This window comes from Agelaius tricolor, unplaced genomic scaffold, assembly GCF_023055355.1.
Source record: "Agelaius tricolor isolate 1412-34295 unplaced genomic scaffold, bAgeTri1.0.p SCAF_14, whole genome shotgun sequence".
In the NCBI taxonomy this organism is placed as follows: domain Eukaryota; kingdom Metazoa; phylum Chordata; class Aves; order Passeriformes; family Icteridae; genus Agelaius; species Agelaius tricolor.
Window position 1 is genome coordinate 17,555,904 of NW_027269274.1, and position 17,558 is coordinate 17,573,461.

At 40.8% G+C, this 17,558-nt stretch overlaps 1 protein-coding gene across 3 annotated transcripts in view; it reads left to right on the forward strand.

The window, feature by feature from the left end:
- Positions 1-17,558, forward strand: part of IARS1 (isoleucyl-tRNA synthetase 1) — a 95,337-nt gene that overhangs the window by 15,182 nt on the left and 62,597 nt on the right. For all 3 annotated transcript variants that reach the window (XM_071440011.1, XM_071440013.1, XM_071440012.1), the window contains exons 7-12: positions 1,916-2,033; positions 4,542-4,689; positions 5,860-5,947; positions 9,918-9,978; positions 11,556-11,651; positions 16,216-16,338. In XM_071440011.1, the coding sequence (XP_071296112.1) occupies positions 1,916-2,033; positions 4,542-4,689; positions 5,860-5,947; positions 9,918-9,978; positions 11,556-11,651; positions 16,216-16,338 (634 nt within the window). The remainder of the gene's footprint in view (positions 1-1,915; positions 2,034-4,541; positions 4,690-5,859; positions 5,948-9,917; positions 9,979-11,555; positions 11,652-16,215; positions 16,339-17,558) is intronic.

Consider the following 17,558-nt stretch of genomic DNA (forward strand, 5'->3'; position numbering starts at 1 on the left):
AACACCTTCAGTAGGAATGCTGTCACTTGTCACAGGCTGCATTAATTATGCTCTGAGGGGGTAAGCATACATTTAAAGTTACTTTAACTCCCACAAAAACTTGTGCAGTTAGCCAGCTCAAATTTATATGCTGAAAGCTGGTGAAACTATATTCAGGGATCATTTTTATAAAAGACTGATCTGGATTTATACAAGTCTAAGTTGATAAACTTAAAATGTCCACTGTTAAATAGTCACTCACTGCTATGTTTCAGGTTTGGGTTGAGGGTCAGGCAGCCACATCTTGCCTGTTGGTGACAATTCTTGGTTGAACAAGGTTTCTTTGGTGTTGTGTGTAAGGTAAGCACCTTTTCAGGAGTTCACAGCTCTGAGAGACTCCTGGGTTTGGCTCCTCTGTGGCAGAATTGATGCTGCTGAAGGTCTCAGAGGCTTTTTCCATCTCAGACTTTGGATTATATAATTTTTCTGATGTTAATGACCACTCATAGGAGAGTTTTGGACTTCTGCTGGAGGCCCATGGATGAATCTGATTGGACTGCACATCTTTTCTGTGTGACATTCTGTATTTGCTCCAGCTGCCTAATCTACAGTGTAATAATTATTCTGATTAAGGCATCACAGGACTTCCATGTCAGCAAGCCAGAGCATGTCTTTTGATATTCTTATTTTGGGCCACAGATAAAATCAGTACAATAGTCTACTTGTGTTTTTTGTTGAAGATGATAATTTCAAGCATAGAGGACAAGACACTGACTGAAATACAGGTCCAGATTCTCAAGCTCAAAATGACAGCCTGCAGAAAGAAGTGCTGCTTGCCAGGACTGGGTTGGTTGCTTAGCAATGAGCTATTTTTCTGCAAAGGGACCCAGAAAAGGGATCAGGATGGTTTGAAAACATAGTTTGAATAAAGGAGCTTTTAAAGTCAGCAGAGTTTAACAGTTTTGCTGTGAAATTCAAAACGAGGAGGCTCTGCAGCAGCTCTGATTTGTGAGTTGAAGCTGGCAGGATTATTTAAGGCTTGGCCTCTCCTGCCTTACAGCCTGCAGGCTGTGCCACTGAGTGTGCAAGTCAGCAAGATGGGAGAAGCTGATAAATGTTGATGATCCTTGAGGAAACCCTGGAGCATTCAGGCTTTCTCCATCACATGGACACCTTGAGTTGTCGTGTGAGGAGTTTCTCTTCCAACTTCCATTCACCTTGGGCATTGACTCAATTTGTCACTTGCAGTGTTAAGTGCTGTCTTGATTATTTCAAGAAAACATAAGGCTCCAGCTATGCTCCAGGCTGAACTGATGATTTCCTAAGCAGAGTTAGACCTTGGTGTGAGACTGAGGTCTTGGTGAGGATCTGAGTTCAAAGTAGAAAGTTAAATTGCAGCACTGAGTTCATGGTTAACCTTGGCCTCCTGTGAAAATGCTCTCAGATGATCAGGATTTACTTGGGCTGGGTTGCAGGTGACTCTGATTTATATCTGAGTCTCTGCTGTAGCTCTGGATGCTGCAGCAGAAAATGAAGATCATGTGAGAGGTGAGCAGCCATGTCACCACAGCTCTTCTCTAAGTTATGACTGATTTCAGCCTTGTTCAAATTTCAGGTGATCTTTGTATTCAGGAAATGTGAGAAGGGATTTAGATGGAACACAAATCCATATTGTGGTAAATCTCTGTGCTGTGCAGCCAGTGCATGGAATAGCAAGCTGCTAGTACCAGCCAAAGCTAAAATCTGCCAGAAATGCAGTTGCCATCAGTTATCTCTCTGCCTTTTGACTTGCAAATACTGTCTGAAGTTTATGGTGGATTTTTTTAAAAAAGGAGTTACTCAGAAAGAAACTCCAGCTGGAGCAGAAATGCCATTTTACAGTTTATTGACTAAATGGGAAACACTAAGTCATTCCTTGTTCCTTGTGTACTTCCAGGTGGGTTTTCAAGCAGCTCTATGACAAAGGCCTGGTGTATAGAGGGGTTAAGGTCATGCCTTTTTCTACTGCATGCAACACCCCCCTGTCCAACTTTGAGTCCCATCAGAACTACAAGGTAAGCTGCAATCAGATTTCTCTATTTTCTTAGGTTTGAACTTGAAAAGCTTTAGTACTTTTCACTTGGTGGTACCTAAACATGTCATGACACTCCAAATTGATGGTAAAATCTAGGTAAATAGGTTAATTTTGATCATATTTGTTTGGATTACTTGACCTTAGACTTCCTCCTTGGTTACTACTTACCAATATTTAAAGTACACTTTTTTTTTTTTTTTGTGGTAAACTCCTCCCTCTCTGTGCTCTCAAGGCTTTATTGCAGTGGTGAATTTTCAGAGGAGAGCTGCAGGTGTCCCTGTCTGTGCACACCTGAAAAGAAGAGGGCCTTTGGCAGGGTTTGGATCTTCTGTGAGGAGCTTTGTAAGGAATGTCAGAGACTCTGTAGCTGTAGGATAATAGTTCTTCTAAGAATCATTAATTTACATTGGGAAACACCAGAAAATGTTTGACCCAATATAATGCAGGATTTACTGTGGTTTATAAAATGTTTCTTTAAAAATATGTGGCAAGATGAAGCAAGTGCAGCTTCTCACAACAAACTCATGTTCGTGTATGTGAGGGCAGAACTTGTGTCCCAATTTGCCAAATTCCACATTAGATTTTAGATAGAGGTTTTGTATCCCCTCCAATCCTGACCCAGGCCTCCACATCCTTACATTGTAAATCTTCCACTTGCATTGTGAGAGCAGAGAGCTAGCACAGATTGTACATCTGCTCTCTATATCTTGCCTAAAAGAGGCCAGTTTTCTGGCCAAAAATAGTGGTTTTAAAACAAATGTTGAAATAGACTTGGAGTACAATGCAGCCCACAGATACCAGAGAGATACCAGAGCTTTCAGTGTTGCTGAAGGGTATTTATACTGAAGAAAAAATGGTTTGTGATTTATGAAAGAGAGATTTGCAAAGAGATCTTTCTGACTGTCTGACAACTGAAATAATTATTTTTTCTTGCTCTTATTGGCTGCCATTTCACACAGGCTCAGATAAATGAGATTTCTTTAGAAAAAAGACTATTTTGGAGGGTTTGTATGTATGTGTATCTATGTTCTCTTTTTCCATAAAGCTCTTTTCTCTTCTGGAGTCTTAATGAAATATTTAGATGCTGTTTCCGACTCTAGAACCAGAGGTGTGTGTGGGTGGGATGCTGCTCTGCCACGCCATGCAGAAATTACCTTTCTCATCTGCCACAAATGGTGTTTGGGAGTTGTGGGTCTGTGAGCTGACAGGATTTGTTGTTGGTGAGCACAGTCATTTCTGGGTGTGAGGCAGCTGTTGCCTTTCTCACAGCTGTTTGTGGATCCTCTGAGAGCTGGGACACACATCAGGAGCACAAGAAGCACCTTCAGAACCAGAGCTGGGTGTCCCAGGCACACCTGGGTTATCAATGCCAGCAGCTGGTACTGCATTAAACTGAGGAAATGGTGTCTGCAGGTGAAATTTTAACAGCTAAACCACTACACAACACATGACCTGCCAGCCTGGATGGTATTTTTAGGCTTTGCCAGTTGTTTTTATCTCCTTGGTGAGCTCAGTGAGGAGCCTGCGGTGCTGCCTCGCACTCGGTACCGCCCGAACCGAGGGCTCCATCTCTGCCTGGTACTGAGCCTGGGCCATGGCTTATGTAATGTTTATGTTTTACTGTTGACTGCACCAGATGTTCACAGAAAATTCCCTCTGGAGCAGCCCTCAGCTCAGACATAAATAGCTGCCTGTCCCATGATGCCATTCAGTGTTCCATGATGCTGGCTGGAAAGCAGAGCCGTGGCCACAGGACCTATCTTAGGGCTGAGGGTTGCTGTGCATGGCACCCTCTGAGCTGGCATGTGGAATTTCAGAGGGAAGATTTCACATTTGCAGGCCTAGACTCGTTTTTACAAGCAGCTTTTCATCATATGTGAAATGTGAAGTGACTGAATAGGGTTGTAGTTGGCTGAAAGAAAAACTTCTTTTCAGAGGATTTTTAGGACTCATTCGAAGGTGAAGTTTTACAGGGTAGCTGACAAAAGTCTTCTTCCCTCAAGAGGGTCTTCTTCCCTGTATAAAGGTTTTTTACAATTAAATATTGACATACTCTTGTTTTTAAGTACCCCAAATGTTTTTTCCCCCTTGTTAACAACAACTTCTTAATTAGAGATGAATCATTTTATGTGATGGCTGTCCCTGGCTGCAGAAGAAAATGTGGAAAAGGCTTTATTTAGCAGTATCTGAGTATTTCTCAGTATCTGATAAACTGCTCATTCTCCTGACCCTTGAGATTGATTCTAAACTTTGAAAATGGGCTTATAAGAGGTGCCTATAGGAACTGCACTTGTCTTTCTTTGGTGTTTTGGCAGCAAATCCCCCAGATCTCCCTGCTCATGGGGGTTTTAACCCTGTGGCCTGGTTGGACTGGCAGACTGCACTGGGGTAATGAGGAGCTCAGTGACTGGTGCTCTCTCCTGACTTCAATGCTGCCCCTGCACCTTTTCCATTGCAGATGAACATGGCATGTTAAATTGTTTTTCAGGATGTTCAGGATCCCTCAGTGACCGTGAGCTTCCCTCTGGAGGAAGATCCAAGTGTTTCTCTTGTTGCCTGGACCACGACTCCCTGGACCTTGCCCAGCAACCTGGCCCTCTGTGTTAACCCAGAACTGCAGTATGTAAAACTCAGAGGCAAGTGTGGAACACCTCTTCCTTCAGTGCCTGTGGATATGTATTTGTGTGTTGTATTTTAGTCTGGTTTATGTGAAATTCACAGAACTTTTCTGGGGTTGAAGCAGTGATAGTGTGGAGGATGAGATTCACTTTGGATGTGGCTGATGATTTCCAGCTGCTCTGCTCTTGTTATTTAACATGAATTGAGAGGACTATTCCTTTTGAGAGGACTATTCTTTATTTCACTGATAGGTGAAATAAAGAATAATAAAAATAGGTGTGTGTGTTTGTAGTCTTTAATTATACCTTCATGTACAAACACCTCTCCCCTTTTTTTAATAAAGTAAAATAGTGAGTAGGAATTCCCAGTTTCAACAGAACCTCATGAATCTGTTGTGTGTTAAACACGAAGTTGTGCAGGCCTTTGCAGTGAACTCCACCTGTTTGGGTTTTCTTTCTTTGAAGAGAACTAAGTATGTTTCAGTTTTGAAAAGTTTGAACATAAATTTGATCATCTTACAAAGAAATACTGGGTATTTTCAGAAATAATAACCTGAGGCCCTGAGTTGGGTTTGGATGTCTCTGGCTCACTGCTGTGGGACAGGGTAGCAACCTGAATAAAATTTCTCATTGCAGTTAGGAAATCAGGATGGTTTGGGATAGAAAATGAGTTTTCTTCATAACATTTCACTCATTTTTGATGTTAACTTCCTTTGTTGGTATATACTTCTTTTATAAAGAAATCCAAGCATGAAATTGAAATAGCAAATCTCAGGAAGGCTGCATGAAGTGCAATCATTACCTTACAACTTAATAATATTGATTTTATGTAGTCATTGTTCATCTTCCAATCATTTCCCTCTGTTTCAGTTACAATTTACTGAAACTTCTCAATTGCTTTTTTACTTGACTCAGCAATAATAGACAAGGTATTTCTGCCTCTGCAACAACAAAACACACTGAAAATCAGTGGCCTGGGCTTTATCCTGTGGTTTCTATTTAAACTTAGCCTTTGGAAAGTGTTCCTTAACTGGTTGTATGGGGAAAAAGTAGCTGGAAAGTAGTAAAGGATTATTCTGGGCAGTTTTATTGTTAAAATATCTTGCATATATTGAAAGGTTTCATAATGGTGCAAATGAGGGGATTAAACTGAGATTTGTGAAACTCCTGTTTTATTTTATATTCTAGATAAAGCCACAGGGAAGATTTACATTTTGATGGAGTCCAGGCTGGTGGCACTGTACAAATCTGACAGTGAATATCAGATACTTGACAGGCAAGTATATAAATTATTATATTGCTAGCTTTCAGTGTTTTTCTAGATCAGAAGTTAAATGTTTTTGAGAAGATGGATTTCCCTGCATCTGTGTTTATATAGCAAAAATCTATAAAAGGAATTGAAATTTGCTGGAACAAATTGGTCTTGTATGTGAAGCTACAAATAGAAAAAAAGTTTCATTGGGTCCCTGTATTGTAGTGGGGAGTAAAGGTTCCATAGTCCACCCTTCTCCTTTGTGTTTACATAAAGGTAAAAGTTTGAGAAGATGCTGGAGGTGTGGTCCAGATGCCTCCTTCTACACATGAGGTAAAGATTGAAAGGGAAATGGGCAAAGCAATCCCATTGTTTTTAGCACATCAATATTAACTTCTCTAATTAGTGGCAGTCATTGCTTTCTGCAGGGTGCTCACTCATCTTGATTAGGTGGAAAAAGAGGAATTCTTTAAGAAGTCAGACTGGGCAGGGGGTGCAGGTATTCAATTCTGTAGCTCTTTTAGACAAAATGTCTGTCTTGGCTTCTCTTAAACGTTTTGTATAAACCAGCAGCCTGTTAAAGAGGTCAAATACAACAAACACTGGTTTGTTCACCTTATTCAAACAAACCAGAAAACCCTATAAAGCCCCACATGACCACAATAAAAAAAATAGAGACTGGGAATGGTTTTGAGAATAACACCCCTTCTTCACTGACATCAGTTATTTCTGTTTTAGTCTTTTTATCAAGCATCTGAAAGCTGTAAATTGAAAAAATAGATGATATTTCAGCTAAGCAGTTGCATGTGATCATTAAATTAGGGAAATACAGAGCTGGAATGTTTCAGATGTTTCCTGTTCTGATGGCTCATACTGTGACAGTTGAATTATTTTAGATTCCTGCATTGATTTCTGCCCTTCCCCCCTCTATGAGAATGCTCCTAATCTGTCACTTGGTCTGTACCAATTTAAGCTGGTGTTCAGTTTCTAAACATGATGTTCAGTGCTCTCATTCTTCAGGCTTGGCTGAACTTCTGATCTCTGGAGTTTTTCCTCCCCTCTGAGTCATCAGTGGAGCCACTGAGCAGTGTCAGTGCCAGGATGGCCCTGCCAGGCCAGCACTGGGAATTTTCTCTTGCTCTGATACTGAATTAACAACAGCTTTCTCTTGCAGTGCTGGTGTATCCTCCAGTTCCAGTATTTGTGGGTGTTGGAATGATAAAGTGTCAGAACTCTCACTAATATTAAGACCTAAATTTGATCTGCTTGCTTGCTATCTAAGCTGGCAATTCTGCCCCAAAAAGTTTGGCTTTGTGTGGCTTGTTGACAAATTCACATTGTATGCTCTTTAGCACTTCTCTTACTAAAGACTGTCCAGCACTTGAAGTTCAATCAGGTTGTTAGACCTGTCTCAGTGGTTTTTAGGTCCATCAGTGCTTCAGTTCTCTTGGGAAATACAGATATTCTGTTCCTTTTTGATCTTGAAATACAGATATTCTGTTCCTTTCTGATCTTGAAGTCTGTTCAGAGTGTCTAAAAACTTCTATCAAAACCATTTTATGTTCTTAAGTATTTTTAAATACAGCTGCTTTAGGCTTAAAAACAAAGCAAGTTAGCTCATCTACTAAATTTGTTGATCTGTTGTCTTTTATTTCCAAATTCTTCTTTTAATGCAATACTACAAATTTAACTTCAATGTGACTGCAGTCATTCTATATCAGGAGTGCACAGAACATTTTGGCCTTCTTTTGATGTGGTGTCTTCATCAGAAATTTGGAGAGCCTGCTCTTTAAGGCAGCCATGCACATTTCAGGTGTTGAATTTATGTCCCTGACTAATGGTATTTCTAACATCACCACTCACTCCCTCCAATCTCTGATTATTTTTTAAATTTCCCTTTTTTTGACCTCTGCCCATCTATAAGGCTGCTAGCAAATCTCTTTGCAGAGCAGTATATTTTCATTCTTTTTGTATTAGTGCTGTGGTCTCTTCTCAAGCTGATATCTTTTCTGGTTTTGGTCATACTCCAGTTTTTCTGATATGTAAAAATTAATTTTCCCCAAATGTGAGACAATTAAAAGGTAGCTGGTAGTTGAATGGATCTGTGAAAGATGTAGATCTACAAGTATCTAAATTCATGGAAATGAACTTCACCACTTCTGCTCTTAACTTTTTTCTTCCTTTATCTCACTTTTACATTCTCAAGCAGTCAGGCCCTTGAGGGGGACGTTGATGGAACAAAATCTACAGCAGGATCAGGCTGAGGTCAGGGAAGGGTCAGTGTCTGAAGTCCCCTGAACCTCATGAGTGTGTCTGGGTGTATGACCCCACTTTTGGCATTGGGTAATACCAAAATACCCTGTTTTATTTAGCAGGGGTAGGATGTGGTTTTTGAGCATTTCCCTCCCCTGTGTTAGATTCCAGTCCTTTGGCATAGTAAGCATTTAATTTCTTCACACTGTTTTTCCTGCTTGTCTCTTTTTGGATTCTAAAGAATCCAAAGCAGAGATTTCTGATCTCCTGAGAGTGAAGGATTGCTGAAGTGATTTTAAACAAATCTTACTGCTATAACTTAGGTCACAAGAAGGCACCATTGTATAAATTTTCAACCTGAAGTTCAGGACTGTGACAAACAAAGCATTTCAGATCCCAAAATGAAAATCAGGAATGTGATCCACAACCTTTACCTTTCTCTGACTTGTGTTAAAAAAGAATATAACTACTTTTTTTTTTTTTTTCTTTTTTTAAGCCAATTCTGGTGCTTCACATTCTGTGTCTGAGCATTCCCACATCTGTGTGGCTGAGCACTGGGATGCTTCTCTCTCATCTGATCCTGATTAAGCACCTCAAACATTCCTAAGGCTGTTTGTAATATAGAAACATATAAACCATCTGCAAAGCTGAGGCTTAAAATAGAAATCTGCCCTATTCCTAGAGGATATTGTGTGTGCTGAGCTGAGTATGGAGAGGCTTGACAGCTGGCCTGCAAGCAAAGCTGAGTTAATAGAAGAAATTAATAGAAGAAATAACAATTGATGATTTTTGAGTGTATCTATAGCAAGGAAGAAGACAAAGCATGGAAACCAATTAGAAAAGATACATGAATATTTTTGTAAGCTAAACTACTTTCCTTTCCTGTGTGGGCTTGTTTTCTTGAACTTGGCTGTAAATGCTGCTGCAGGTCCTTCCTGTGCAGGGAAAAACAGCTTGGGCAAGTCCCCCACTTGGAAGGAGTCCAGTGTTTATGGTTTGACCATTGTTTGAAGGTTGTAGATCAAGGCCAGAGCAGGGAGAGACCACAGCTGGGACACAGTCAGAGAGCCAGCCCATCCTTTAGATTAAGTTATGTTTTAACTGGATTTTCCCCCTGAAGTTGGACAATTTAAGCACTTTCAGGGGAGTTGTGAGCTGCAAATCCCAACCTGAGCCCTGCCTTTGTCAGCTGCTGTCAGAGGCTCCATCCCTGCCCCTGTGCCTTGTGTGGTTCAGCTGCTCCCCAGGCAGCCCTGTGTGGGTGGGATCATCCCCTGGGATGCCTGGGGAGAGGCTGGATGGAATAAGAATGAGATATCTGAGCTTCACAGCCTGCAATACCTGTGTCACTGTCTTCTGTATGGAAAACTTCAGGTGGTTTGGGTCATTATTTAGTGCTCTTGGACATGCCTTTAGGCCTTTGTTATGATTCTTGTGTTTTATCCACAAGATTCTTGCCTGGCTTTACCATAAGGAGCTTGTCATTAATGCTTAATTCCTTTATTAATTGATATTGATGGTTTGATTGAAGCCCATCAGGTACAAGTTGTTGACTGGTAGCAGAGATGCATAAAAGACATTGGTTTTTCTCCAAGTTACCACACAGGTGGGAAGTAAACTTAAAGAAATTATTTTTGTCTTCTGAAATCAAATTCTGTGAGGGAGGTGAAGAAGCAAATAGGAAAAAAAAAAACCAGTTTTCAAGTTGTTCATTTATATTCTTGTAAATCTTTCTCTTCAGGTTTCCTGGTATTGTTCTTAAAGGCAAGAAATACAAACCACTCTTTGAATATTTTATTCAGGTAAGATGAACCGGTTTGGTGTTTGATACAGAATATAAAGACAAAAATAAAACTCATTCTGAGTATTCCTTGTTTATATTATAAAAAGATCTTGGGTTCTAATAAGAAACTCCAGATTGTATTAAATAGTGAAAGTTTGAAAAACAGAGTTAACTTTTTCTCTAATTTTTTCCTTTAAGTTTTAAATATACTCAGAGTAAACAGTGGTTGATAAATAGAAATTTGATTTCAGATTGCAGAGACACTTCAATACATATCAACAAGTGCATATTAACCAATATTCTCTCATTTTCTCATCTGGTGATTGTTGTCTACCTCCTAAGTCCAGCTTTGTCTTCACAAGGGAATGACTTGGATAACAATCACAGTCATGTCATGTTTCCCACTGAAGAGTTAAAATCCTTTGCTAAAACCCTACTGATGTATCAGATTTAGCTGGATGCAGCTTTTCAGCTGCATTAGCTCTGGCATCATACATGATAAAAGAACATGTAGCAACAGGAGAGTGCCTAGAGAATTTTTCTAATTTTAAAAAAAAAATCTGATTAAAAACTGATGAGATTTTTCAAAGAGGAGAGGTGCAGCACTGCTGGCCAGACAGCTGGGACCTCCTTTGAGGGATTTGGCCATTTGAGACACTTCCTGTTCCTAAAGATGTGCAGGAGTCAGCACAGGTGGGAAAACCTCAGCAGGGAGCAATCTCTGATATTTCTAGAGGAAAGTCAAACACAGCTGAATCTGGAATATTGCACTGTGCATCTGAGGGTTGGAATGGATGCATTTTGTGAGTCCTGCTGTACTTGTAAGGAGCAGATGGGGGCATCTACAATTCTTTATTTACAATGGAGATCTTATCTCAAAATAGCTCCCTTCAGAACAAGCCAAACTTAATATTTTCTAACATATTTGGTTCAGCTGTGACTGCAGTAATTTTTTTTTTACTATTTTTGTTTTAAGGAATAGTAAATAACCCTTTATTTTTCATTATCTGTATACTGAACACACTGAAAATTGTCATATCTTTTCTTAGCAAATTTTTTCTGGATTTTCTCTTCTCTTCTCTCTGTTTTTAGTTGGTATTTACCATGTTCTTATTCTCTGGAGAAAATAAGGCAAATGTGTGACTATAAAATCCAACTTTTTATTTAATTCAGAAGTATAGGGGACATAAAAAAATGCAGGGAAGCTTTTGTACCTTTCTTGGCTGTGTCCCCACGTTCAGGAGTGTATTGATTTGCAGTCTGTTAAGCACAGAACTGTGTGAAGATCTGTGGCTTGAGGAGAAATTGGCTTGGAGGCCTTCTGGAGAGGTGTGAGATTTAATCACACTTGACACTCTTTAAATGGAGTACACAGGTGCCTGGGCTATGGGAAGTCATTAAGTCATGTCAGGGATGTCACATTTTACCATGTCACTGATTTTTGATGCAGTTCTTTTCTCTTTTGTGTGGCTTGTGGCTCTGCCAGGTTCTGAACAGCTCTGTTTTGCTGTATGTGTGTAAATAAATATCTCTAAAATATAAATATCTGTATAAATACATATATATATATATATAAACAATATTCTTGTGTTACAGTGCAAAGAAAATGGTGCTTTTACTGTGGTGGTGGATGGTTATGTGAAGGAGGAGGAAGGCACAGGGGTTGTCCATCAGGCTCCCTATTTTGGTGCTGTAAGTATCAACTACACTGTAGTGTATCTGTAAGGTGAATTTTGGCCAGCACACACTGCTTGGCTTTCCAGCTCCTGGGGAATCTCTCAGGGTGATTGATGCTCAACAATATTCCCATTTGCTGCTTAAAAGTGTAAGAATATAATGTAGCTTTGTATTCTCATGAGCTCTTCCATTAGTGCCTATGCTGGGCTGGAGATTTTGGTGTCCCCCTCTGGAGTTTGTGTTGTGTTGTGTGAGCTGAGCTCCCCACTGGATCTTTTGGGTGTCACTGAGCTCAGCTTTTCCCAGAGGCTGAAGCTGGAGCTTTGGGAAGGGCTGATCTGTGGCACTGCTAGTGAAAACTGGCTTTGCTAAGTGATGATTTTGGTTGGGAACAGCAATTCTGCTCAGTGTTTCAATTTCATTACTCACTGGGCTTTTAGAGAATGAGAAAATGCTTTCACTGCTTTTGTCCTGAGACTTTATCCTTTGGTGTGAAAGGATTTTGTGGCACTCCATTCTTTTTTTTTCTGTCTTTATTGTCTCTCAGTCTGTTTTTTTTTAAAGCTAAGAGGAATAATTTGTCATGGATTTAATCATTTCAGTTTTTAGACACTTGAATTAAATGCACTGGTTTAGGCTCATTGTCCTTTTTGTAGAGTGTCCTGTCTTCAGCCATTATCCAAAGATGCCCTCAAAAAACTTGCAGTGCCTAGCAATTAGCAATCCCTGGACCACGAGCTCTGTCATAATTTCCAGAGAAACTTGGCATTAGCAACAGGCCTCTTTGTATTCATGTGAAATAGCCCATCCTCTTCCATCCTTTTTCCCCTGCATTTTGCTGAAGGGAACATCCATTGTGGTGGTGTTTCCCTTGTCAGGATGATGGTTGATATGAAAAGATGTTCCAGCTTAATATAGCTCTGAATAAAGAAAATTAGAGTGGGTTGTGTTAGCAGTTAATGAAGAAAATGGTGGTGGCTGGTCAAGTGTCCTCAGGAGGGTAAATCCTGTCCCACTTCTGCTCCTCAGACTCTCCCTGGAGCTGAATCCTGGATGTTCCAGAGGGGTGGGAGTTGATTTAGAGTCAGGAGCTCTTGCTGTGGGAGTTGGAGGGAAGGAGCTCTGGAAGAAGCTTTCCCTGGGCAGGAAAGAATCACACAATCCCTAAGAGTGGATTGTGTATTTGCACAGTCCAGTTAAATTTATTGGAAACAGCTTGTTGGAAAGCTTGACTGGCCTCTTAGAGCAAGGATTATCTGCCCTCTTTTATTTGATTTTTTTTAATAAGCCCACTGAGTTTTGTAAACACAGAGGAAAAAATATTTTTCTCTCTCTCTCCCCTGGGAAATCAGCAATTACTTGTAAAACATTTTTTTTTAGGGAAAAACCTGAGAGTAACAGTTAAATGCTTCACAAAGAAGAAAATATATGAAACACTGTGTGAGGAAGAAGTGCACAGACATCACAAAGAGAACCTTGCAGTCATCAGCTAAGGAGAGGTTTGATAACTTTTGGTGCAGGGGCCTGAGTCAAGGCTGTGCTGCCTTCACAAGGAAAGTGCACAGTGTGTGTTGCACTTAAAGCTGCTGCCTTCTTTTTGGGGTGCATGTAATTCAGTTTTGAAGCCCCTGGATTATTTCTGTTCAGAAAAGCTCCCAGAAGTGCTGGTGTAAGCTCAGGATTTCATTATTACACAGCAGGTTCTGTGTAGAATCCTGCTGGTATTGCTTGTTGGGCTTTAGACAGGCTTAGCTGAAGGAAGGGAGATGGTTCATGGTAGCAGACAGGGTTGTGTTCCTGCTTAATTGGCTCCTCTGCACCTTCCTGTTGAGGTGGAGGTGAATAGAAAAGGAATAACAGCACCAGGATCATCAGAGGTGAAGAAATAAAGCACAGTCCTTCACAGCAAGCCTTGAGATTTGTCTCTGATCTTTCCCATCAATATAAATGAGTCCATGTGATAAATAAAGTTGGAAAGTCAGGGTTTTATTTACTTAGTTATTTATAATCCTACTTACTGATACATGTTCTGTATTGCTGATAGCTCAGCAATGGATCCTTCTCCAAAAATATGGAAAGTAAAAATTCACTTCCATTTAGTTCCAGATGTAGTTTCATTGTCTTGTGTGATGCCTTTGCCAAATGCAAGCTGCCACACCATATCAGAGCACTCTATATTTCAGTTCAAAAGACATCAAAATTAAAGCTCACAGAACAAGACAAACCTGTATTAAAAATGCTGTAAACTCATTGTACCTCCAGATTAACATGACACCAAAATTCAGCTGCTCAGGCATTTCATCATATGTAGATGTACCTGCAGTCAACTTAAAAGCTTTAGTAACCCTTGAATTTGCATACAAATTTTTAATTTGCAATACTGCTAGTGCCTGCTCAGGCTGTGACACACAACTTTCATAGATCTGTTACTGATGCACTTTTTTTTCAGTACCTGACACTTTTGGCAAAAGTGATGTTTGTTTTTGAGAAGAGGTGCTGAAGGTGAACATTTGACTTCATGTTTCTGTTCTTTTGTTAAAAGTTCACATAAAAAAGCTTTTGCTTTCTCACAAATGAGCTGTACTTATTAATTTTGTATATTACAACTTCTGTGTGTAATCTTTTGAGGGATTTTGAGGTACAGGAGTGACCACTGTAACTCCTATCTTGGAAAAACCTGATGTTGATCTTGGCTTTTATGTGAGCAATAGTGTTGTGTGACAGAAGCTGTTCTCACTGTTGGAGAGGCTCTTCTGGGTCATAAGGGCAGGGGCAATAATTATGGGATGCTTTCTGCAGCTGCTGGACAGGTTCCTGGTTTAGGGCAAATTTGGGAGAGAATCTCCAAAGGGGGCCCCTCCAGAAAGCAAACCCAACGGGTTTGGGAAGGATTCCTCAGAGAGAAGTGGAAAGAACCTGTTTATTTAACAGGCACAGCACCCCCAGCACACAGAATGAACAATACTGGGTGACACCACTCTGTCACTGCTCTGACAAAGATGACAAATTCAGAAACTCTTGCTCTGTTATCAGTCCATCCTGTGCTGGGGCAGCTCCTGCAGCCACAAGGTGCAAACTCTTGGTGTTCCCAGGTCCCAGTCCAGAGCAGGTTTGAGTGTGTCCAAAAAAGGAAAGGAGAAACAGTCTAGGAAGAAATTTGGAGTGTTTGGAGAAGCAAGAGCAAGCAGAAGCAAAGCAGAAGCAAGAGCAAAGCGAAAAGCAAAAGCAGCACCATGTACTGCCCTGTCTGTGTGTCCCACCAGCCATGGGGGAGTGCCTGATGAGAAACCCAAACAAAACTTGCACTCCTCAGAGCCAGTCTTGAAGGCACAGAACATGATATCCAGCATGAACAGCACACAGGAATGGGGATACAAGCATCACAACATCACCCTAGGACAGCAGGGCTGTGCTCTGCTGTGAGCGCTGGGGCTGCAGGGATTTGTTGATTTGTTATTTCTGTGTGTAAGGCTTTGGTCCACAAAGCAGCCAACTTCCCCATCTGTGGATGGATTTCATCCTTGTAAAACACAGCAGGTCTGGCTTGGGGGAGTGGGAGCATCAGGGATGGTGGGGAGAGCTGGAGGGGCTGGATGAGGCCACAAAGGACATGGGAGCCCTGCCTGGCTCAGCTGGGTTGGTCAGGGCCAGGGAGGAGAGCTCAGGGAGCAGTGGAGCACTGCCCTGTGAAATGTGCATTCACACCCTGTCCTTGGGCAGCCTCAGAGGGTGCTTCAGCTGCAGCTCCTGTGAGACAGCTGCAATGTATCCTGTCAGCCATTGCTGTGACTGGGTAAGGGACAGATTTACTGTCCCTTCAGCCTGGAAGGTAAAATCTCAACTTTTCTATCCCCCTACTGATTTTCTTCTCATCTTTTCTCCGATGCCATTATTGTTCAGTCATGTTCAGGAAAGTCTGAAGCAACTCTTTTTTTTAATTTTTTTTTTTCCCTTACTGCTACAGGAAATTAAAAATTTAAATGGAGACTGGCCAGGAAAAAAAACTATGATGTTGTCCATGTGTGGTTCTTGGTCAGTAGCATTGCCTATGGGCCAGAAATGATTGAGAAATACAGGTTTAAAGACTTTGGATTGTTAAGACATTCAGAAAATGGGATTGCTTATGTGAAATGCCAGAATTGGATTGATTAAAACAACCTGCTTTGTGAAACAAGCCCTGTTGGCTGGAGAGCTGGGCAGAGCCAGGCTCAGGATGGAGTGGTTGGATTCCTTTGCCATGCAGTGGTTGCCTGAAGCTGTTCACTCCATGGGTGTGTGTGTGCTCAGACACATAAAATACACATGTGTGTGTATATGCACTGATGTGCAGAGAAACACATCCACATATCCCCTGTACTAGGGGACAGTCTGAAGAAATCTTAATTTTCTGCATGACTAAAACTACAATCCTGTAAAAAAGGACTTTCTCAGAAGTATTTGGGATTAGTGAAGCCTGAGTATTTTGCTATTCTTGTCCAGCCATCACATTTTCTGTTCAATACTTCATTTCTGTTTCGAGGGATGGGTATCTTAGCCAGTATTTTGTATTCTTACAGCTTGCTGCTTGTCTCTTTTGCAGGATGATTACAGAGTCTGCATGGATTTTAATATCATTCAGAAGGACTCTGTGCCTGTGTGTCCTGTTGATGCATCAGGCTGCTTCACAGCAGAAGTGACTGACTTTGCTGGGCAGTATGTGAAGGTCAGTGGGCCTGAAATACTTTATTCAAGATACATTTTATATATAGTAGAAACTTTCTTTTCTTTCCCTGTGTGGGCTTGTTTTCAGTGTGTGAGTGGTATCTGGATAAATTAAAATTTGTTTTAACATTTGTTTAATTTGTTTATTAAGCAGCTGAGAAAAAAGTTGAAATGCAAGTAATGTTGTGGTGAGAGGGCAGAGGAGTGTCCTGTTGGGAGCTGCTCCAGAGAGACTCTCACTCACTCTGAGCTTTTTCCTGACAGAAATGTCATGTCCAGAGTCTCCAGGCACATGTGCAGGGCCTCCCTCACCTCTGGATGACTCTGAATTTCCAGGTGCCATCATTAAGTTTCTCCCAGCCAGTTAATGTAACGTGACTCCCTAGAAAAGAGAAATTCAGTCATTTCCCCACTTGTGGCCTGTGCTGCAGTGGGAATTTTCTTGCCAGCAGGTGCAGGAGAATCCCTGGAAAAGGAACCCCCAGGAACTCCACATTGCTGCAGATACAAATCCCTAGCAGGGAGTGCCTCTTCAAGTCCATGTCCTGAGAAAACAAATTGCTTTTAGCCCTGCTGCTCCAGTTACATGGCAAAGCAAGTTCCTGTAAACAAAGGATTTTACAGTTTTTTCCAATTAAGTTGAGGATTCAATCAGCTATCTTTCCCTCCTGCTTTATGCATTAAGGCAAATAAGAGGACACTGGAGGCTCCATGTTTAGCTTTTTGCTGGTAAAAATCTGAATTTAAGGCTCTTGGAAAATTTTCTTATGATACTGAATTTTTCACTCATGGATATTTGTATATTTTTTTTCCTTAATGTCGTACTGACATTTGTATGTTCACTAGATTGTCTTAAATTATCAATATACAGCTTTCACTTCCAGCTTAGCATGAAATCCCAGTTAGTTAGGGAGGTACTGTGAAATGTGCTTCAAATTCTGAAATTCAGTCACTTTAGAGGAATGTGGCACCAGGAAGTTTTAATACTAGGTAAAAAGCACTATGTGATTTCCTGTCACAAAATTAGAGGACTCAGTCATTAGGATATTAAATAATGTGGTTTCTGGCTTGTATTGGTGCTTCAGAAAATTGGAATTATACACACAGTTGTGTGTATATGGAAAGAGAGTTAAGGGTATAAAAGGACTGGTGCTTTAATATACAAATTCTAATTTATCCATATAGCAGAGACACGTTGAAGACACTGTAGATAAACAGGGT